The sequence below is a fragment of the Alosa pseudoharengus genome, unplaced genomic scaffold, assembly GCF_046254945.1.
Source record: "Alosa pseudoharengus isolate Yale_2024_CS ecotype anadromous, Long Island Sound unplaced genomic scaffold, YU_APseudo_1.1 YU_APseudo_1.1_scf_13, whole genome shotgun sequence".
In the NCBI taxonomy this organism is placed as follows: domain Eukaryota; kingdom Metazoa; phylum Chordata; class Actinopteri; order Clupeiformes; family Clupeidae; genus Alosa; species Alosa pseudoharengus.
The window spans coordinates 10,651,918-10,675,507 of NW_027468598.1; the positions used below are offsets into that span (position 1 = coordinate 10,651,918).

The 23,590-nt window shown below is 49.0% G+C and overlaps 1 protein-coding gene across 1 annotated transcript in view; it reads right to left on the reverse strand.

The window, feature by feature from the left end:
* Positions 1-1,337: 1,337 nt before the first annotated feature.
* brip1 (BRCA1 interacting helicase 1) overlaps positions 1,338-23,590 on the reverse strand; it is a 37,870-nt gene continuing 15,617 nt past the window's right edge. Inside the window, exons 14-20 of the mRNA XM_076282107.1 lie at positions 22,133-22,294; positions 13,363-13,522; positions 12,824-12,945; positions 7,734-7,846; positions 7,352-7,434; positions 6,681-6,998; positions 1,338-3,727 (exon numbers count right to left, since the gene is read on the reverse strand). Of these exons, the coding sequence (XP_076138222.1) occupies positions 2,751-3,727; positions 6,681-6,998; positions 7,352-7,434; positions 7,734-7,846; positions 12,824-12,945; positions 13,363-13,522; positions 22,133-22,294 (1,935 nt within the window). The 3' untranslated portion in view covers positions 1,338-2,750. The remainder of the gene's footprint in view (positions 3,728-6,680; positions 6,999-7,351; positions 7,435-7,733; positions 7,847-12,823; positions 12,946-13,362; positions 13,523-22,132; positions 22,295-23,590) is intronic.

Consider the following 23,590-nt stretch of genomic DNA (forward strand, 5'->3'; position numbering starts at 1 on the left):
GAGGCAAGTCTACTCTGTTGAGGAGGGGTGACTATCTCAAACCCCACTATTGGCGGGCCTGCACGGGCCCTCTCTAAATGCCCCCGTCCCTTCAGCGAGGCCATCTCACCCTCCTCCTGACCCTGCAAGGGGGGCACAACTGAGGCCCTTCCTGCCTTCCTCCTTCTGGAGGTCATTGGCACGGCGGGCACTGCCACCTTGGGCAGGCTCCTGCTGTACTGCTGGCAGAACACGCTGGGCTGTTTGCCTTTGGTTGGTGCTTCACAACCTTGGCCGCTCCCTGCTCGAACACCTCTCTGGCTCTCACACCCTTTTCTGGACGTACACGTGGCGGTCACTGCCCTGCACGTCGCCAGTGGCTGAGTCGGGGTGAGTGTGTGTGGAGACACAGGCCGCTTTGTCGTGCCCCTGCCCCTGCCTCTTCCACGCCGTCTGCCCTGAATCTCCGCCTTGGCGTCGCCTGCTGTGTCCAAACCCTCTCCAGCGCCGCGACCTGTCGATAGAGAAGAAAGCCCAATACGATTGCACCACCTCGTTCATCAGGATTAAAACTCCTCAAGCCCAACATCACGGCAGAGAGGCTCTGAGCGGACGAGACAGGCGCAGAGAGACGGAGGAGGTAAACATTTGCATTAGTGTCGCTAAAACCACAAGGGTAAACAGGGGTCAAAATGAAGCTAATTTAATTAGGCTGTGGGGGGAAACAAATGGAATTTGACTGGGACGTGTTCCAGCTGTTTTATCCCCCCCCCCTTCTTTCACCCGCCATCTTGCGTGGCAGCAGCTTGTTAGGACGTCTAAAGATGGGACAAGCGTCCCTTCCATTTCCACTGGCGCCACTTCGTCATATTGATATTAATGGCCGGCGCAATTACAGTAACGAATGCGCTTCCTTCCTCCTACGTTGGTGTGAGTGTGTGTGTATGTGCGTGTGTGTGAGGGGGGGTGGGCAGATGAAGAAGGATGAGGTTTAATTGAATGTGCTCCTCCAAACCCCCTTCAGTAGCCCAAACATTAGCGACGCTAGCAGCTTTGGAGAGCTCCGCTCTAATGAGACAAATCTTGTCAGGCTAATGGTGCTTAATTTGCCTGGGCCCTCCTCCTCCCCTCTCTGCCGTAAATTAGATCAACCGGGGGAGAGCAACTACTCCCGACAATGAGCACACAAGCCCCCTTAAAAAATCATGGTAATGCAGATCGGACTATCCGTACACACACACACACACACACAGCCACTCACGCGCTCGCACACACATTCACAAGCGGCCACACACACACACACACACACACACACAGGTTCTCTTTTGTTTATTGGTAATGAAAGCCATTAGCAGGGACCTCCACAGGGTTGAGGGTTTGGGAGACAAAGTGCTGATGACATTATTTATTCAAAACAATCTCAGACAGTGTTGTACGAAACACACAATACATGAATAATTTTACCAACGAGAGAAACCTTGATAATAAACCAGACATGGGGACACAGTACACAAACATGATCCTTGGCCATTTCATACACAGTATTTTAGAAGGGCTGAAGACATCACCGGAGAGAGATTTTTGAAAATATTTTGTCATCTTCAAAATACATTTCGAATAAGACAAAAGTAAAATCTGCATCATGTTTTTCTACTGCTGATAGAAGAGACATATAACCATCCTTCTTTCTCCTATCTCTCTCTTTTCTCCCCTTTCCTCACTTCTACTCACTGAAATCATAAGAAAGAAAGAAAAAAAAAGAGACAAAAGTGTCCCAGAGAGCGTAAATACAGCGCGTCAGTGTGGGCTCAGGAACTGGCCCTGAGACTGAAGGGACAGAGCCAGAGAGACCTCGGCCAGATGTTGCTCAGCCGCACACGAGGGACCTGCTGTCACCTTCCGATGCCCTTTGCCCCGCTATCAACACACGCACAGTTGCTACGCAGATGGAGCTGGCCCGCAAACGACAACCATCTATTCGAGTGGTTTATGAGCAAAAATGACAATTACCGAGGGCCTGAATGCAATCAGCGTGATCGGCTACACTCTCAGAGCTGGCAAGATGGATGGTGGGAAGCTTCCTGTGAGTGTTTATGGCTTGGCACAGCTCTCTCAGCATGCACACACACACACAGACACACACACACACACAAACACACACACACACACACACACAGCATTTCCTGTCGTGTTACCCTTTGCATACACTGAAAAGGACACATAATTAAAACTTTACTGGGTTGTACATTTTTGATTAAAAAAAAAAGAAAAAAAGAATGAGATGGGATAAGACAGAGAGAGAGAGAGAGAGAGACAGAGAGAGAGAGAACGAGCAGCATCGGGCCTAAATGCAATCATGTGAAGCCAGCCGTGTTATGGCACCCTACCGCCCCATTTCCCCCCACGCATATAATCCACATAACAGCACAGCTCATTAAAAACAACCCACGACCCTGGCCTCCTCTTCTCGCCTTTCGAGGAAAGGGAAGAGAGCCTGAGCGCTTCACCGTTTCATTTTAATGATTTTAAAAAGGGAAATCACAACTGTGCATCTAAAACAGTTTTGGGAGGGGGGGTTGCGCGTGTGCGTGTGGGGGGAGGGAAACGCGTTCATTAGTGATACATGCGCGGCTCTGTCACACCACATAACGAGACCATTAAGCATTATCCATGTTCCACGCATTCACTTTCCCATTCCCACATTTATTATGAGCTTTGTATCACTCCTGCCTGCTGCAGTGGACTGACTGACCAGTGCCCCTGTGCTGCTCCTAGTCATCTATGGTGACCACTTCAGAGACCTGTGTCTGTGGAATAAGGGAGAAGTAGCTGGTGAGTTTACCTGAGGAAGATGGCCCTTTCTGCCTAGACCTGGAGAGCCTGCGTGACCTGCTGCCTGCCTGTCTGCCCTGAGTCTGTTGCTGCTGCTGCTGTGTTTGCTGCTGTTGGGTTTGTCTCTGCTCTGACATCTGACCTGTGGTGTCCTTCTCGCTACCTGCTCTCCTGCTGCTGCACAACGCTGACCTCTCCTCTGCCAGCCCTTGCCCGGTCCTGTTCTTTGAGTCTGTGCACGTGGCGCCGCCCTGCTGGCCACAAGCAGTAGTTGCACGGCTGCTTCTCCCGAGTTCCGCTGAGCCACACGGCTCCTCTGAAAGTCCAAGGGCTGTGGCGGTCACAGAGGATTCTGGGATGACATTCTGAGGCCTCCCTTCAGTTGTCTGCGGAGGTTCTTCCTCCGGCACCACCACGACGCAGTCCTCATCATCCTCTTCGTCCCCAGCAGCATCATCTTCCTCATCTCCAAACAGCTCCGGACTGTAGAAGACGGTCTGGTCCTCCTCCTTCTCTTCCTCCTCCTCCTCCTCTCCCTCCCCATCAGTGTCCACTGCAGGACCTGAGAGACTGGCCGCCTCTGCGGGTATGGGGCAAGGGGGGGCCTTTACTGGGGACGCAGTCAGTTCAATAGTAGGGAGAGGGTTAGGGGGCTTGGTCTGTACATGTGGGGTGGTCAGTGGTGGTGAGGTCACTTCTTCTGCACACATCCTATAGGTGGCGCTGGGCTTTGTGGGGTCGGTTGTGGGATTGCTGCTGCTCTTGGGGTGAAAGATGGGGGCCTTGAAGCGAGCGCTGATGGGGGTCAAGGTGAAGAACTGGTGGAGGGGCTTTGGGGTGCCCTGCCTCGGGGTCTTGTTGCCCTCCTCACCTATCGCAAGGGGAGTCAACGGAGGACGCGAGCCCTTCTGGTCACCTGTCAAAAGACACACACACACACACACACACACACACACACACACACACACACACACACACACACACACACACACACACACACACACACACACACACACACACACACACACACACACACACAGACACACAGACACACACACACACGGGTTGATATCAACTTTTTGGCCTACTAGCCAAAGTGGCTGGTATATGAAACAAAACTATTGGCCAGACATATTTTTAAAGGCAAAAACTAAACAATGCTTTTTATAACTATTTTGAAAGCAGCCCATCATTAGCCTATTATACAGATTCTCAAAACGCTGCAGAAGGTCACAAGTTCCATTGCAAGTTCCGTTCAATTTAACTTTCCAATGTTCGGCGGGCCAATCATTTTGCAGCCTATAACCAGACAGTGTTGAAGCGGAGCGAACGAATTACATTGCTCTATCTTGGTCAGTAATCAAGGATCTTTGCCATAATGACAACTGCAAAAATATGACAGTGGCAACGGATTTTGAGCTATGAATCACGTCTTTCATATCATTCATAGCATTTTTCAGACGCTTTTATCCGAAGCGACGCAGACTCGCACCAAACTCAGGGATGGATTTGTCAGTGTTACTGTTGCCCCAGAATGCCCATTGTGAGTGACCCATTCGTTGTTCTGTAGAGTGACGCTGAGGCTAAGCACTATAGCATCAGGGTCCTGCCCCAGGTGAGGATAACAAGTTTGGGGTTGGGGCGAGGGCAAGTGGGGAGGGGGGGATTAGGGTGGTGTAGGACATACTGCTGGAGGCCTCATGTGCCACCCCTCCCCCAGATGTCCCGAGCGAGCAGCAGCGCTCACGCTCAATCTAGCACAAATAAAGGTCAGGGGGCCTTAATTAACAGCAACAGTCCAACATCTGCTGAGGCCACAGGTCAGTCAAGCGCCTCAAGAGTAGGGAGAGGAGTAATGACCCCCCCCCTCCCCACACACATACACACACCCTCCTCCTACATCATCATCACCCTCATCATCAACATCTTTATCATCTTTCTAATCGCCATCACAACGACAGTGATCGTAATCATCCTCTTCGTCACTAAACCAAGGGTCTCACTGCCTCGTTGGATCTTGAGCATCATGCAAATGTCTTATTAGCCGAGTTGAGACCCATCTCTCTCTGTCTCACACACACACACACACACACACACACACACACACACACACCACACACAAAGAGCTTCCCAAGGCACCTCGCTTCCTAACTAGCTTGACTGCTAAAGCTGGAAATGCTCAAATCCATTGGGGGGAGACTCTGTGATGAAAAATTCAACAATGCATTCCACGTGCATCCAAAGTGGCGTGCTGAAGTGATTCTGGATTAAACTGTCTGCTCCAGGGCCAAGTGTTAAGTACAAAGTGGCGACAGGGAGAAGAGGGTGTGTTGCTGGCGGGCCGGCTCTGGATGTGGTGACGACCCAAAGTGGCAGGCTACAGCTTCCGACTCCTGCTTGGGATTCAGCGGAAGCGCTCTGGGGGCCATGTTGTTGAGAGCTAGTAGGCAGTCACCTAAGCGGAAATCACCTTCGTAGGATCAAATCCATGCCACGCGACAGCAATCAAATATTTGGTACTTTTGAGTTGCGAAAAGACACATCGCACATCATGTGCCACACAAAGAATACCTCCACACACACACTGCATAGTGAATGAGAGGGAGAGAGAGAATCAGAGGGAGAGAGAGAGAAAGAGAAGTAGAGAGAGAGGCAGAGAGAGCAAGAGAAAGAAAGTGTTTATACTGTAACCCCGGAGATTGAATAAGCCAAAGTGGAGCACCCAGGAGAGGAGGCCCTGCATCTTTGTGGCCCTTTACTAATTCATCACTGTTGTTTTCCAAAAGCATCCCAGATTGCGCTGCCCCCCTCTCCCCTCCTGTCCCGTCCCAGGGCTTCACAGGCTCCATGCTACAGGAATGTCTCACGAACATCCTCCCCTCATAAATAAAATACCAGCCCCAAGCTAATGTTTTCCGGGGCTGCGATTATGCAAAGAGCTCATGACCATCCGCCACTTCCAACAGCTGAAGACGATAAGCGACACACACAACGAATGATACGAGACACTATGGCTAACACGAGACTCAAAGACACTTAAAATAATAGCACACTGCTCGCTCATATTAAAAGTAACAACAGAGGGGGCCACTCTGACACTTTCACACGCAGACAATGATCAAAGTGCACTGGAATTATTTATAGGGTTTGTTTTCGGAAAAGCCTTGGTTGTTTGAAGGGGTGTGTGTGTTTTGAAAGCAGTGTTGACACCATTTGCCTCACTGCCAGAAATATCCCCACTTTACCCAAGCTAGAGTGCAAGAGGTGGAGGAAGGGAGAGAAGGGGGAGCAGAGGACACAGTGAGGGACACTGAGGGACAGACACACAGACAGACCGGGACACACACAGACAGACAGACACACACAGAGACAGACAGACACACACAGAGACAGACAGGGACACACAGAGACAGACAGGGACACACAGAGACAGATAGGGACACACAGATAGACACACAGATAGACAGGGACACACAGAGACAGCTTTGAAAAGTCAGCCAGACAAGGAAGTTGAAGGAGAGAGAAAAAACAGAGAAAGCACAAGAGATAGAGAGAGAGGGAGAAAGAAAGAAAAAAAGAGTGAGGGGTTCTACACCCATTTATTGAATCATTCCTCAAACCATGGAATCATGACAAACCTGATTCAAAGCCAACACCATACATAGAAAGAGAGTGAGAGAGAGAGAGAGAGAGAGAGAGAGAGAGAGAGAGAGAGAGAGAGAGAGAGAGAGAGAGAGAGAGAGAGAGAGAGAGAGAGAGAGAGGGGACCCAGAGATGTCGGAGAACTAAACCAGACAGAGAGACCCTCTCCTGTCTCTAGGTGAAGACGGGGTCGTATAGCGTGAGAGGTGAATGCCGCAGTGGTGTACCTGTGCCCGTGTCTGTGCCGTGGCAGGTGGGTGCAGGGCTGCACAGCGGAGGTGAAGGCCCTGTCGTCAGTCTCCACTCCCCCACCGGGATGGCTGGGGGGAGCTGGGCTGGCTCCGCTGGCTTGAGGGGTGGTGACAGGAATGGGGCTGCAGGGGCAGAGGAGGAGGGGGTGCAGGGGGGCGCCACTTGCTCCGTCTTCCCCGCTGCGTGGTTCTCTGCTGCCCCCTGCTGGCACTGGGAGAAGGAAACCAGGGACTGCATGGCGTCGCCAAAGTTGTTGTGGTGTTGGACCAACTGGCGCACCCACTTTGACAGACCTGTGACACACACACACACACACACACACACACACACACACACACACACACACACACACACACACACACACACACCCCATTAGCCAAAACTCCTGTATAAAGGGTATTTGCCATGTCTAGTTGTGTAGGCGTGTCTGTCTTGAGTGAACATGTGCATACACATATGATATGTTTGTCTGACAAGCATGATTTTCTCCTCCCACATTACACAAGGCTTTCCCCACTTCAGAGCTGCAGTGGACTACTACCACCACCTAGTGGTTGAGTTGAGCCACAGCAGTGCCCAGAGGCAGCCGAGCCTGAGGTTAGGCAGTAGACTCTTTTAGTCCGATTGCATAGATCCTATGGAGTACCTGTGATGTACTTGTTGGGATTTGACCTGAAACGGTCATCTACCAGGATGAGGGCGCCCCAGTCATTCTTATGGCGGATACACCTATAGGGGAGAGAGAGCTGTTATCACTTTGTATGGACAGACCCTTACCCTCCAGTTGCAATGAACAGAAGTGATGACAAATATGTTATCTGTCATTTGTCAAACTTGATGATACAGGTAGTTCAGTTTTCAAGAGGATATTTCAAAAATGGTTCAGGGAAAGAAAAAAAAAGAAATAAAGAAATCTAGGTCAGTTTTGGAACTCTTGCGGAATACTTGCACAAGAATCACAGTTGCACGAATACTCACACGTCCTTAAAAACACAGATCGTGCACAAAGCAAACACACACACACACACCTGCCTAAGGCCTGGTTGAGGGCACGGTAGGCCTGGATCTCATACCAGCGACTGCCAGTCAGCAGGCCCCGAGCTTTACAGTGATGATCGTTATACTTCATCTTCAGCTCCACCTAAGAAAACACACACACACACACAGTATGACTTCAAAGATGCGGGCATGAAGTGGTGCATGTACAAGTTAAACAAACAACACACACACACTGAGCTCTGAGAACAGGAGACACACACACACACTGAGAACAGCACACACAAGTAGTTTTTCATTCCAGTCCAGTGAGTGTGTCGCTCACTCGCTCGCTGAGGCTATGTGGTCCAGTATCGACACCGGTGTGGATCAAAGCCAGAACGCTCTGAGCTGTGAACACCACGGTTAGCGCCCTGGGCACCATGAGAAAGAGCCAGGGGGGGGAGAGGTCGAGGAGGGTGGATGATGCCTGGCAGGCTGGGCAGCTCTTGGGGGTGGCTGGGTGTTGGCTGGGGCTGTGGCAGTGCCAAGCTTGCTGATGGGAAGAGATAGTGGGCATAGAGGGAAGTAATGGGGTGAATCATTCCACAGAGAAAAGAAAGGTGATTGCATTGTGTGTGTGTGTGTGTTTGGGAAGGGGGGTGGGTCGATTTGTATGTAGATGACACACCCCAGGGTAAACCTGAAAAAATGTTTTATCCTTGTCTGCCCCTGTGTGACTGATCCATTCTGAAAGGGGGTGAGTGAGGTGTGTGTGTGTGTGTGTGTGTGTGTGTGTGTGTGTGTGTGTGTGTGTGTGTGTGTGTGTGTGTGTGTGTGTGTGTGTGTGTGTGTGTGTGTGTGTGCCCGCCCAGCCTGGGTGAAGGCCAGAAAGATGGCATGGCGCACCAAGTCCTGTCCCGTTCATCGCCGAAATGCCACGGAGGCATCCATCAATTTTCGCTCGCCGCTCTGCATTTTAGCGGCTAACCTTTTGGGAGATTGACAAGCGAAAAGTTCAGCCAGGCCTCACCCCGGTGGGACGGGGTGGACCTGAGGAGCCGCCGCTAACTGCTTCTGACAGGCGCCATGTGCCCGTTTGCTCACACACACACACACACACACACACACGCACGCACGCACGCACGCACGCAGAGGGAGAGACAGCAACACACCTGTCATGGGGACATGGCAGGTACAACGTGTCGCCTCACACACAAACACACACTTTCAGAAAGACATGTTAACATCTTACACATACGCATGGGCCAACAGACACACACACACACACATCTACGCACACGCACAAACACACACAAATGTAGTAGCAGCTCTCTCAAAAAAGAAACACCATCCATCCACAATCCATCGGCTTTAAACCTGCCACCCTGTCTGTACAACAAACACAAGATCTGCAGGCCAATACCGGTGACTGTGTGTGTGTGTGTGTGTGTGTGTGTGTGTGTGTGTTTTGTAAATGAGTGAGCCTGTGTCAGCAGCTGTCTGTCTCACTGACACCAGAAGGGTTAGGGGGCATCTGCTGTGAGATCCAGCCGTCAGAGCGAAAGGCCAGCTCCCCTCCGGCCGCACCCGTCAGACCCCCCCCCCCGCCCCCTCCTCCCCATCAGAGTCCATTTCAGCGCCGGGCCCTTCACTCCGCCACTCTGCACCGCGCCGCCATCCGACATGACAGCTTGCATATGTGAAAAAGCCAATTCTCGCTGCTAGCCAAAAAGGCCTAAATGTGCAAAGAGAGCCACTGGACGGATGGGATTAGTTCAAATGTCAGCAGATAGGGCCTCTCTCTCTTATTTTGCTGTGCATCCCCCCCCCCCTCTCTCTTCTACCTGTTCATCCTTGAAAATCACACGTCTGGCCCGAAGGCATACTTCATGGCTGAGTGGCTCTGTGCAGATGTGAAGTTTTCTGTGTGTGTGTGTGTGTGTGTGTGTGTGTGTGTGTGTGTGTACTGCAGCCCACCTGCTCTTTGGGTCCCAACAATAGGAATCCAGTTAGAAAAACAAAAGGTCTTCTGTCACCATTCTAGTTTTTAAATTAAGGGCTCAATAAGAAACATGATAAGAAACTACATTTTAAGCGAAGTACAAATTTGTATGTGTAAACGGTAGGGGTGGGCGATATGGACAAAAAATAATATCTCAATATTTTTTGTGATTTTGACGATAACGATAATTAGTCGATATCCTTTAAAAAATTGTTTTTGTTAAAGTCTGAGTTACTTTACAGCTCATTATTTATGAATAGCATCATTACAATAATAACCAATAACCTAACCTGTGACTTTTTAACCAAATCAACCAATGCATTGTCGGTCTATGACACATTTCCAATTCTGCCCCGACTTGTGTGTGTCTACATTAGAGAAGATGAATAGGCCTAACAGTTTCCCAAGAGAAAGTCTGAAGCTGAAGTTCCTTTCAAACCTTTACATAGGATTCACTTTAAAACTAAGCGCAGACCAACAGAGTAGCCTACATCTCAGTTATTTCCTTCTATGTTTTGTTTTAGAGCAATCACGTAGGCTAGCATTCCAAGTTACAGAATAGAAACTAATGCGTTAGCTTATGGCTAATGTATATGAGAAATCCCATAGAGATGCTAACGGTTAGCATAATCGGTAAACGTAGATATTTAGAGCGAACTTACTTGAGTCCATTTACAAAAGAGTTACATGAGAATAGTTTTTTTGTTTTTGTTTACAACTGACTATTAAAATACTCAAAGGCTAATGTTTTCTCTCCATATAACACTGTGTAGGAAAAAACGTGACTGTCTCATCAATGCTACTTGAACAGAAGTAGCCGCATAAAATCCCAAGTAGGCTACTCTTGCTGCACAAAATAAACATTAGGCTGCGTGGGACAATGTTGTGACCCACTAGTGATCACGTGAAGCGTGCTCTGCTGCACTTCTCCCGCATAGCCTACCTCCTGGGAATGTACGAGTCTTCGTTGCATGATTTCGAGTGTTTTTTCCCCATAAGTAATTTAAATACTCGATAATGTCAATTTGCACATCGTTAAAACAACAATCACTATATTATCGCAGACGATATATATCGCCCACCCCTAGTAAACGGACATACACCCACACCCACAAATGTAATAGCAGCTCCCTTAAAAAAAGATCTGTTGCAGTATTTGAAAACAAGTACATATGCAAACCACAAGCGAAAACAACATGACAAGTAGCCTTCGGCAAAACAGCATCTCATCTGAGACGAAAAGCTTATTCAACACAATCTCAAGCACACACACACACACACACCAGTCATTATTCCCCACGAGTATCCATTTCACTGTGGTAAAAGAGAACACATCCCATCAATTAATCTCGACAAAAAACCAAAAACCCTTCCAGAGCTAAATGCAACACGCATGGCATCTAGACGCCATAAAGAGGCACGGATTCCTCAGAGCCTCTCATGTGGGCTCTTTGCTTTGGCACGCTCAGCAGCTCTGTCATTTGGCAACCAGATCACCCTTATCAGCACTGAGTGTCTTTTAAATGCCTTTAAAGGGCCTTTTATTGTTTTACTTCCCGATACCAGTGTTTGCTTCCAAGGTTTTTTTTACAAGCTTCTCTGACGGCACTGAAAAAAACGTACAACTCACTAACATTTTTACACACGAGAAGCAGGGCTCTCTCTTTCTCCCTCTCTCGCTTTTTTTTTTTGCCCAGTAACTATTTAAAGTTCACCTTTGATCTCAGTCATAGTAACAGCTCCATAAAAGCAATGCCGTGTGTTTGTTCCAGTTTAAAGGCTTTCCACTGTCTGGAAGCGGGGGGTCCGGGCGTCCCCATCACAGCCACTCTACACACTACAGCCAGGGACCTGCACAAGGCCATGTGTGTTTGTGTGTGTGCACATGTTTTAGTGTGTGTGTGTGTGTGATAGAGACCTTGTGAGGAACTCTTCACACTCCCAGTTTTGCTACATGTGCTGCACCTAAAGTGCTGCTACAGCAGCAGCATGTGTGTGTGTGTGTACACAGTGTGTGTTTATGTGTGTGTGTGTGTGTGTCACCTGTCTCTGGCAGTCATTAGTGTCAGTGCCCTTGGTCTCCTCTGTGCTAATGGGGTCATGTCTCTGACCTGTGCGACATCCTCTGGGGCACAACAACCCCACTCACCCCACAGCACTGCACTGAGTGACTCTCATCCCTCTCTTATTCACACTCACTCACACACTCTCACACACACACACACACACACACACACACACACACACACACACACAATCCCATTTCTAACCTCCCTGCATCTCTTTACACACCACTACTTCAGAGACCATCAAATCCTAGAGGTCCAATCTGCTTTTCCACTGATCTATGAGAGCCCTACTAGGTGTGGGTAGTGGGTACACGAGTGGGAGAAAGCTTGGTGGCAAGTGGGACGGCCATTACAACAGCACCCAGAGGCACGTGCCCAACGTGACCTCCTGACCCACAGAAAGACAGACAGAGAGAGAGAGAAACAGAGACAGAGAGAGAGAGAGAAACAGAGACAGAGAGAGACAGAGGAATCAATGACCTCTCCGCTGCCCCTTTTCCAAGCTGCAGATGCCCAGTCCTGGCCTTACAATCCTGCCGTCCGACCGGCGCTAAGCCTCTCCCCAGAGGTGGAGGCTGCCATATTGCACGGCTTCCTGCTGAGGTGGAGGTGGAGGAGGGGTGGTGGTGCGGCGGGAGGGTGGTAAGTGTCAATCATTCATACTTGTCCCTGCGGTGACAAAGCCAGTTCTAAACGTACTCTGACAGCAAGGTACAGCGGAGGGGGGGGGTTTGGGGGGCAGGTGGGAGGGGGGTATTAAGTGAAAAGGTCAGGCCTATGTGTGCAGCACAGGGATAACGGGGGGAAATCACTTTGGAGTTTACTTACGGATCACAAAAAACAAGGTGTACTCTTATGTGTGTGTGTGTGTGTGTGTGTGTGTGTGTGTGTGTGTGTGTGTGTGTTTGACTGTGTTCTGAAACTTTTCAAGTGGACGGCTTAAAGAGCTTCTGGAAAGAATTTTAAAATACAGAAATATTGGAATGTATATACTGGTACTGCATTTAAAAAAGAAATCTGCAGTTGTGTTGCATAGAGAGGTGAGGCTGTGACACCCTGCTGGCTTTACCTGCAGGTCTTTGATGTTGGGGAAGGGGATTCCGATGGTGACCACAGCTCGGGCGTTGTCATCAGTGAAGTCCAGTCCTTCACTCACCTTCCCTCTGCACACGGCTATCAGCAGCGCACCATCTGCAGCGTACAACCACAACACCATCACCACCATTATCAGAAAAACACTCACAGGGAGTCAGTCCACAAAGATACTTTATCAACCGTCTCTGGAGTCCACACACATACATCAACCGTCTCTGGAGTCCACACACATACATCAACTTACAAACACAGACCCATCTTTTAAAGAATAGCTTCTATCTTATATAAAGCCTGTCCCAATGGTGCCAGGCAAATCTGGCTCACCAAAGGAAGATGGTTAGAGATTAAACCTGGCTTGTCTACTAATCATCACATGAATGAAGAGCTGATTCCCGGTCAGTGAACTTTGTCACTTTGAATCACACTCATTTTGACCCCACTAAGTGTCGTACTTCTGCCTGTCCCCTCCTGTCGACATGGCGCAGGGCAGTGCTGCCCGGTCCTGACCCTCACCTTGCTGGCCGCTGTGCCTGATGGCCTCGTAGTAGGTCTGCAGCAGCTCGTCGAAGTCGCCCTTGCCCCCACCGCGAGGCTCTGTGATCACCGTCTTCCGCTCCTCCAGCTTCTCCCAGAGTCCCGTGTTGATCCAGCGGTCTCGCAGCTTATCCAGCATCTACACACACACACACACACACACACACACACACACACACACACACACACACACACACACACAATAATAAACAAGCTTGTTGCTTGTGGGTGGAATAATGCATAATACATTTTCAGAGCCCGAAATAGTCAATTCTTCATGTGGTTTCAAATGCGAGATGCCACAGGGGCTCACATTTTACATTTCCTGACCATGTACCCATCAACATACTCACATTTCTGCGTGTGTCTCATCACGGCTATGAATTTCAACAATGAGTGTATTATGACTACATAAACAAAACAAAAAAAAAAACACACTGACTCACTGGATAGATGTGAGAACAAGTCCACCTTTCTTGCGGGCTACATCTTAATTTATTAACTGCACCAGTCGAATAGGTCAACAAGGCACTCTCCAAAAGTACTCAGGAGCCTGAAGCCTCACGGTTGGGTACAAGCTCTGCTCTTTCACCATCTCACCTCGGCCCTCCCCATGGGGCACCTCTCAACAGCCGGACCCATGTTTGCGCCTCCAGACCCAGGGCCCCGTAATAAAATCACTGCGGCGGCATGCTGCACTGTCGTTAGTGCAAAAAAAACGAAAAGTCAGGCGCTCTCGGGGGGAAGCATTGATCTAAAAGCCCTCTCTCCCGCACCAGGTCGAGACTTTCTGTCTCTGCTGCGCGCATTTTCAACTTGAATAACTCGCTCGCCATCCCCGAGCATCTCCACTGGCTTGGAAACGTGTCCGAGAGGGTCACGCAGAAGTTCTTCTGGTAGTCAGCAGAAAAAAGTTCTTGGCGGCGGCGTGTGTGGTGTACTGTCTACTGTGCAGGCCAAACCTGGCTCTGTTCTTGCGGACATGTCTCGATACAATTCCTAGTTTCATTTATATTAGAAGAATACAGTTTGGAAATACTGTATAAATATAAGTATAAATCTTTTCAAATTTACTGAAAAATGTCACTGTACATCTCACAGGCCTAAAATACCAGGGTTCTGCAAGAGCAGAAATATCAACATATAATACCTTGGCTCTATACGAAGAGTATGACATGTAGAACATGGGTTCTACTGAACTTGTAGACAGGACAGAACACAATGGAGTCCTGGACCTTTTCTGGACCTATCTATGGCATCCACACAATGAACCGCACACAGAGAGTAAAGGTAGTGTGTTGCTCTACACAGAGTAAAGGTGGTGTGTTGCTCTACACAGAGAGTAAAGATAGTGTGTTGCTCTACACAGAGAGTAAAGATAATGTGTTGCTCTACACAGAGTAAAGATAATGTGTTGCTCTACACAGAGAGTAAAGATAGTGTGTTGCTCTACACAGAGAGTAAAGATAATGTGTTGCTCTACACAGAGAGTAAAGATAGTGTGTTGCTCTACACAGAGAGTAAAGGTGGTGTGTTGCTCTACACAGAGTAAAGGCGGTGTGTTGCTCTACACAGAGAGTAAAGGTAGTGTGTTGCTCTACACAGAGAGAGGTTGGTGGGAGCACCAAAGGAGCCTGTTTTGGGCAGGATAGAGGTATGTGTATATGTGTATGTATTTATATGTGTGTGTATATGTACCGTGTGTGTGTGTGTGTTTGTGTGTGTGCACATAAAGATGACTGGCTGTGCTGATGAAATGAAGCGGGGGCAGATTTCATCAGGTCGTTGCCTGCAGGAACAGCGGAGCAGGGAAGCGTGCATCAATAAAACATGCACTTTTTTTTTCTCAGTGAGCTGTAACACTCGCATCAACAAGGTCCCCTCGTTTGTCTGCGATCACAGGGACTGAAATGGGGTGGGGGGAAGGAGGGGAGGATATGTTTGTCCCACAATAGATGTTCAATCCAATACAAACTTGGTGTGAATTATTTACGTTATGTATCTTGGGCCGATCTTCCTCTGGACAAAAACAGACTGGGCAAAGAGGATGCAGAGAAGTGGACCAAGGAACACATAGGACAGCGAGAGAAAGCAAACAAAAGAACACAAAAAACAAAGAAAAAAACAACAAAGAAAAAAAACAAACACATACAAAACAAAACCAAAGAAAATAATTCCTGTATGTCAAGACTATTGGCATCCATTATTGGAAAGGTCAACAGCACTGTAGTGATTGGAATCACCTTGATCCTAAAAAAAAAAATGGAGAAAAGAAACTGCAGAGAAGACATCTGTGACAGAAGGTCGGACAGTCAGCCATGTTCCCTGTCTTGGCTGACCGACGTGACGGGCCTGTGCTGCCGCGTCCAGCTCCAGCCGCCTCGTCCAGCTCTGACGAGCCTCGCACAGCACAGCAGGGTTATTCATTTCACCTCGGAGTGGCGTACGCGTAACCGGATCAGAACCCACTGGCCCGTAACCCGATCGCCAAACAGCGGCCCCTTAAAAGACAGGGGCCACATGCGAGGGCACAAAGGCCCCTTGTGCAGCCTTGTTGTTTATATTCCCTGTGCTGCCATTTGTAAAGCCTTCTTCTCCAGAGAGAACAGGAGAGGAGAGGAAGGGAGCAGAGATAGGGGAGGAGGGTGGAGGGACTGGGCGGGGGCAGGGCTGGAAATACAATCCCGTGCCACTCCAGGAGGCCCTTTGGCAGAAGAGGCCGAGAGATGGAATGGGCCTAATGCTTTTATCTGGCAGGCTGGAGCGGCCGAACATCGCTCTCTGTCCGCCACTGATTCAGCCATTTAATTACGCGCACATTTTCCGTATCCTTCATCTTGACAGAGCTGAGCTCCCTATGCACTTCAAAGGGCGACGGTCTGGACGATGGCAGACCCGGCAGGCCTCTGGAGGATTGGAGAGGCCACTGCGAGTATCTCGTCCTGCTCATCCCCCTCGTGTGAGGCAGGGGTATAATGTGGAGCTACAAAGATGGACCAACAAATCATCTCTGAATTGTTACACAGATACTATAACCTAATTTGACAGATGACCAAAGCATTTATACATCGAAAAAAACCTCTGTATGTAACAGCGTTGGAAAAATATGAAATAAAGGGCATTCTTTACACTAGCTGACTCAAAAGTTAAATGACTGCAACATTAGTGATACTTGAATGACACCTGACAAATTAATTAAACCATTTGCAGAAACCAAGCCAGTAAAATAATGTTTTCAAGAATGTCCAATCTGTTGTTATCGGCCATTTCTCTTATAACTTTACAATATATTTTTATGTGTTGTGTATTACAAACAGCCACTTAACCTCAGAGGGCTCTGATGGGCACTAGGTAGGCACAAAACAAGAGCGACCAAACACCCCCCCCCCCCCCCCCCCCCCGCCCCAGAAGTTTCCCCTGTCTGTCTGCAACTTCTGTGACGGCAGGTCAGAGAAATCACTTTATTCATGTGGCATGTGTCCTCAAATGAAATGCCTTGAAGCAGGTCTGTGTGTGTGTGTGTGTGTGTGTGTGTGTGTGTGTGTGTGTGTGAAAGAGAGAGCAAGCGGAGATGAACACATGGCCTTCATGACTAATTCAGAAGCATTATCTGACGACGGGCGCGTTGCCGTCTCCACAGGGCCCAGGCTGCGACGCGGCAGACACAAAATGTCAATCTGCACACTTGGCTGGCGCTCAGGTGCACAAACAAGGCAGAGATGACCCTGTCCCATGCTATGCCCACACACACACACACACACACACACACACACACACACCTTAATGCAACACACACACACACACCTTAATGCAACACATATCAAAATAAACATGACTAAAACGGAAAAAATGACCACAGTAAAAACTAGTACTAGTGTAGTCTCTACTTGTTCAAACCGATTCAACCTGGTAGATACACCATGGCTAAGGAGACTCTCATCATAGCCCTTGTGAAAGCATACTGTATGTATCTGTATGTGTGTGTGTGTGTGTGTGTGCCGACATGTGATGTGTACGAAAACAGCACGGGTGTGGGCAGTGGAGGATGGCCGCCTGGCAGGACGCGCGGTTCTTCTCACTGCTGCAGGTGGCAGATCCAGCCTCAGGCGGACACCGGCGGCAGCGAGAGTCCTCATGGCTAATTCATGGCCACTGCCACAGGCCAGAGACTCACAGCTCCTCACAGCGAAGCGTCTCCATGACAGGGCCGCAGCGATGGTGACCCACAGCAACGCAGTCTCTCCATGACAGCGGAGAAGGGACACTGAGCCACACAGGAAAGGATCAGGCTTCCAATAGGCCAGTTGGGCTCCCATAGGTCACACGTAAAACAACACAAGGGCTCTGGAGGCATAAGGTCTGCAGAGAGAGCAGAAAACATACTTCTGCCCTGATTGGTAAACGCTGTGTTTTAGCATTTCAACAATTCATTGGCAATAGTTAGCTGGTTAGCTGCAGGGTGCCACAAGCTTGACGGTGGACTGTGATGGAGAAGTGCTTTTACACAAAGACAGTCACACCTGCAGTGTCGGTCTCTAAAACACTGGCCTCTTTTCTCTCAGTGTCTCTTTCTCTCTCTCTCTTTCTCTTTTTTCCATCTCTCTCTCTCTCTTTCTTCTCTCTCTCGGCAGCTATGTGTGGCCAATAACGGCTCAGGATCGCTGGAGCTGTTGAAGCAACAAAATGGGGGCGAGGACTATTTAGCAAACTTGCAGAGGCACAACAAAACGTGAATAATTGATGCATCCTCACCGCTCTCTCTTTCTCTCTCTCTCCGCAACGCACCGCCTCAGCCGCCGCCACGCCAGAGTGACTCCGCTCGCCTCTCCGACTCCAAAGGGACCCGGCGATGCCACTGACGCCACACACACCGTCTCTCTCTCTCTCTCTCTTTCTTTCCTTTTCCATCTTTCATCATCCCCCCATACCCCACTTTACCCCCCCCCCACACACACTCTTTATCTCTTTCCTTCCATCTCTTGCCGCCACTCTGGCGGTGTAGCAACACTTTGCTCTTCTCTCCTCCACCGCCCCGCCCCCACCCTCAACCCCACCGCCTCAGTCACCTCCCCTCCCTCTCCACCACCCTCCCTTTTTTTGCGCAAACAGCCGTTTAAATAATGGAGATGGTGAGGGTGCCGGCTGCATTAATGAAATATGTGTGTGTGTGTGTGCGTGTGTGTGCGTGTGTGTGTGTGTGTTTGGAGGGGGGGTGGTGTGGGGAGGGGACGTGGTGGTGGCAGGAGGGTGTGGGAGCAGCTGTAAATAATTCAGTTGTCAAATATCACGGTGACGATCACGCCAAGGACAGAGCAGAGTGGCGCCTCGGCCACCTGCCACAAACACACACGCGGGCGCACACACACACACACCCTCTACTTACCTCCCCCCTCACCACCAGACTAACTACTGACAGGGGACAGGCAAGACAGACAGACAGATGGAGCACAAGGTACAGGAGAGGAGGAGAGAGAGAGAGAGAGAGAGAGAGAAGAAAGAAAAGAGAAAAGAGAGAAAAAAGAAAGGAAACTTCTTTGACTTCTTTAAGAGTGTCACAACAACAGAGATGCCATAGCTGCGGTCCACACAGAAATGGAGCTCCACACTCAGAGCTGCACCTTTCCCTCTCCACCCTCACCTCACCATCAGGTCGTGGAGTGTGACTCTGTCCTTATCTGCGTTAAGCAGCTCTTCCGGACGGCCGTTAGCGGTGGGCGGCCTGTGAGGCTGGTGTAAAGTGGGGCAGGTCAGCGTTGGGCTTTCAAGGCCGACACCGGCGCTGGCACTGAGTGATGAGGCTGGTAAACATACTCGAGTGCCCAGATACCGCAGACGACCATTACCCACTCTCACACACACACACCCCCTCTCTCTCTCTCACACACACACACACACACACACACACACACCCTCTTCTGGGCTCTCACCATTACAACTCCTACTGTACTTGTTACACACCTCATGCATGTCTGAAGACGAGAGAATGTTCTAGACTGACGAGAGAAGAGTGGAAAACAAGCTGGACACCACGCAGGGTCAATTCAACAAGATGAGCAATTCAAACAGCCAAGAGGTGCTAAAAACACGTCGGGCCATTTTCTCTTGGCTCACTTAAAAGCCACATGTCCACTTCCACTCTTGTTTTCATGGATCATTGGCCTCGGTGGTGAATATAGTGCTCCACTTCTGACACCGTACAGTGAGTTAATGTGGACCATCTCATGTCCAGACTGTACAGCACAAGTACACATGACGCCACAGTGCGGAGAGGAGACAGGAGCGGCATGCGGCCGAGAGGCCTCAGGGAGGGGGTGGTGGGGGGGGGGGTGCAACTGTACGGCTGTCGTGTGTCTGTAGAGTGTTCAGTGACACACACTCACTGTGCAACACACGAACATCCAAGTGTAAGACACACATCATGCACTACACACATGTACTCCATCACCCTCGACCCCCCCCCCCCCCAAGCCACAGGCGCCAGCTCTGGCGCATCTTCATAAGCAGACAGCGTGGCGACATCACCCCCTAATGGCCCTTATCTTAATCTGCTTTAAAAGCATCTTGCGTTTCGTGTCCCGAGTCTCCTCACCTATATACAACGACTACCCCCCCCCCCCCCCCCCGCCCCCCCCTCACTCTCCACCAACCCGCCAGAGGACCCTAATGAGTCTGATGACCGTCTATCCCCTATGGGCCCATCCGTCTCAGCCACCCCCCACCCTCCCCCCAATTCGCTCTCTCTCTCCCCCGACTGTCTGGCTGGGCTGTCGCGTGCCATGCCACTGGCGAGCTCTTCTGCGCAGGGTGGTTTGAGCTGGTTCTTAACGCCAGCCTCACTGGTGGACAGGGGTGGACAGAGGAGAGCGGGCAGGCAGAAACTCCAGAGGCCTCAGGGTGAAAGTGTGAGATGTTGAGAACTGGTAGACTTGAGTTGCGTGTGAACTAAAGACAGGAACCGATGAAACAGGCAGAATGAGAGACTTGCTGTTGAATGTCAGTTATCTCTCCATCTCAGCTCACAGCTACAGGGTCTGTGAAGTGTCAGGGTGTGTGTGTGTGTGTGTGTGTGTGTGTGTGTGTGTGTGTGTGTGTGTGTGTGTGAGATAGGGCCACCGATAGGGATTATGAAGAGGGGCACTGAAGAATGTATAGACACTAGAGAACACCCCCCCCTAAAACACACACACACACACACACCTCAGACGGGACTCTCTGGCTCCTGCCGTTCCACTGGCTCCAATTAATCCCCAATCTGTGACGGCTTTTAGGGCGGCGAGGCAGATTAAATATTAATCCAGCCATGTGGGAGACTTACATGGACATCAATAATGAAAACTTCTTACACACGACGCACAACATACACACACAAACACGCGCACACACTACACACACACGCACTACACGTATGCTATGGAAGACCTATACACAAAACTCAAAGAACTCATCTGCACAAGTCCATGTCAAGAGGTGCTTACATGGCATGTTATTGGAACAGTGGAAGCTGTTAACATTTTGAAAAGACACAAACTCAGTAATGCGGATATATAAAACATAAAGATGCACACACTCAATCACACTTTCCCCCTCTCTCTCTCTGATACACACACACACACACAAAAAGGGACATTTGAGAAAGTTATCACCCCTCCGAGGAGCCCCAGTGATAAGCCTCTTGAACTGGGATCAATTATTCATGGGCAAAGGCATAACAAACAAAGGGGGACAAAGTGTTTATCAATGCAGGCCCATAAGTGAGCTCTTTAGGCGAAAGGCGATACAGGTCAGGGGAAACAGCAGCCTGTACTTTGAGGTTTGGCCACTTAGTATTATACATTACACCTGCTTAGAGCCGTTTAAATAGGCCGCCTGCTGTTACTGTACGCGTGGAGAGGATGCTGCTTCTGCTAGAACGAAATTGAAGAAACTGAACAAACCAAGCTAACATTCCTTAAGATGGGCAATGGAAGAGGCATGTTTTTTAGGCTTCAAGTATCCTAAGCATACAACACCAGTGTGTGTGTGTGTGTGTGTGTGAATGAAGCTTCAGATCCTCCAGTGACCGGAGAGAGCATGGTTAAACTGTGGTCTTGAGTGCCCCCTTGTGGTCAGCTGTTTAGAGGCGCTTTTAGGAGAGCTCTCCCTGTACATTGCTTCCAATGCAAGTGCCACTGCTAAACCACTGCTGGTCAAAAGTCTTTGGGTGTCCAAAACATGTTGATATTGCATGTCTGTCACACGAAGGCATAACAGAACCTGGCAAGATGTAGCCAGATTTATTAAAGGTTTTTTTAATTTGACCACCCGGTGCTTTACTTCGTTCTATGTTCTCTCATAACGTGGACATAGGTTCCATCTTGTAAACTGCATCATGTACTGTGTGAACCACGCCTGTTCCTCCAACAATGGGGCACATGTTCTGTGCGTGCAAGTGTTTTCTTTTTGTGTGTATTATTTTTTTATTCCTGTGTAAACATGGAAAAAAAAACCTCCCATTGATCTTGCAGAAAGACGGGAAGGAACAGTACAAAACATGTCCAGAAACACCTGAGGCCAACGCCTGAGACAAGATGACAGAGGCACAGAGAGAGAGAGAGAGAGAGAGAGAGAGAGAGAAAGACAGAGAAAGACAGAGAGAGAGAGAGAGAGAGAGAGAGTGAGTGAGTGAGTGAGTGAGTGAGTGAGCTCTGAGAGAGAAAGAGAGAGAGAGAGAATGAAAGAGAGAATAAGGAAAAGGTCAGCGTGCACCCACCTTGTAGGAGGGCAGGAAGCAGAGCACGCCGGGGCCCATGGTCTGGCACACGTGCAGCAGCAGCGCCCCCACCTCGTCCTGGAAGGTGAACGTCTCCGCGTGCTGGAAGGTGGCGCACAGCTTGCGGCCCTGGGGGCCTGTGCCCAGCGTGCCCACCCACACCTGTGGCAGACAGCAACACACACAATGCCTAAGTACTGTATCTATTTCTCCTTCATTAGAAATAGGAGCAACCTGAGCCTTCTTTGCAGTGTTTTCATGTGTGCTTTTTGAACAAAGTTGTGTATTTTTTGTTAACATTTACCTTAATAGATAACATTATATTTGTTTTACCATCATGAGTCTGAGAGAAACAGCGGCACAGGCCTACAATATAAAACTTAAGAACTATGGTGAAGTTCCTTTAGGCCAGGGGTCTTAAACTACCGGCCCGAGCCCGGCCCAATTCCGGCCCGCGGCCTATTTTAAATATTCCGGCCCTTGAGGATATTTTTAATTGCGACAAACAAAGACACTGATTAAAATAGACGATAGATCCAAGTACGGTGACAAATCTCATTTGTACTCTCCTCCACTAGTTGCTAGACATCCAGAGCTTGATTCAAGCCCAAAATCGCTGCATACAGTTTTCAGGAAATACAGTGTATTAGCCTACACGCGAGAAACATGAAGACGTGAATTTGTTTGTAATGACGCGGAAGCGATGCAGGCCATAGTTTTGCACAGATTGAAGCAGAAATAGGCCTACATCAAATGTTGAAAAAACGTTCACGTGTGATGAAGGCTTGGGTAGGCTATGCTATTCACCTATTTTGATTCTGAAGGAGAATATCTGCCCTTTGGAGATTATATTATGATCGATCGTCTACTGACAGTGATAGTCACGGTGCGTCTGTGAATGGAGGTGCGTCTTTGCGTACGACGGTGTCCACTAAGCATACCATGCTTATTTCGACCCTTTGCCCAAAATAGCTCGAGGTGGCAGTGGTAATCGTGGTGATAGTGTCCGTAATGGACGTGGTAAAGGCAGCTCTGAAGAACTACAAAGTCACCCGCAATAGGAACTGATTTGACCAGGCTACTTTATTGTAGACCTATAATAACGGTTTGTGGAACAGGCTAATAGTTTACTATTGTTACATCTTAGGCCAACTGTTTTCCTGTTAATTTGTTATTTGGGTAATATGACAAAAAGAAAGTAAACCTGCTCAAATATGTTTAACATCCAGTATTTACTCAAAGGTGCATAATTTGAGGTGCTTACCATCCAGTGTCAAATTAGATGGGTAAATTTACCCCCTTCATAAACTTTTGTTTTAAAAAGATTTTTACATTTACAGTAGGACTTTATCTCTGACCACTTTCAAGCCATGGCCTTTTGAAATGTTGATATGCCAGGTTTAAATAAGTTATGAGAGGAACATATTTTTATTTGGTGTGAAACACACACATACCTGT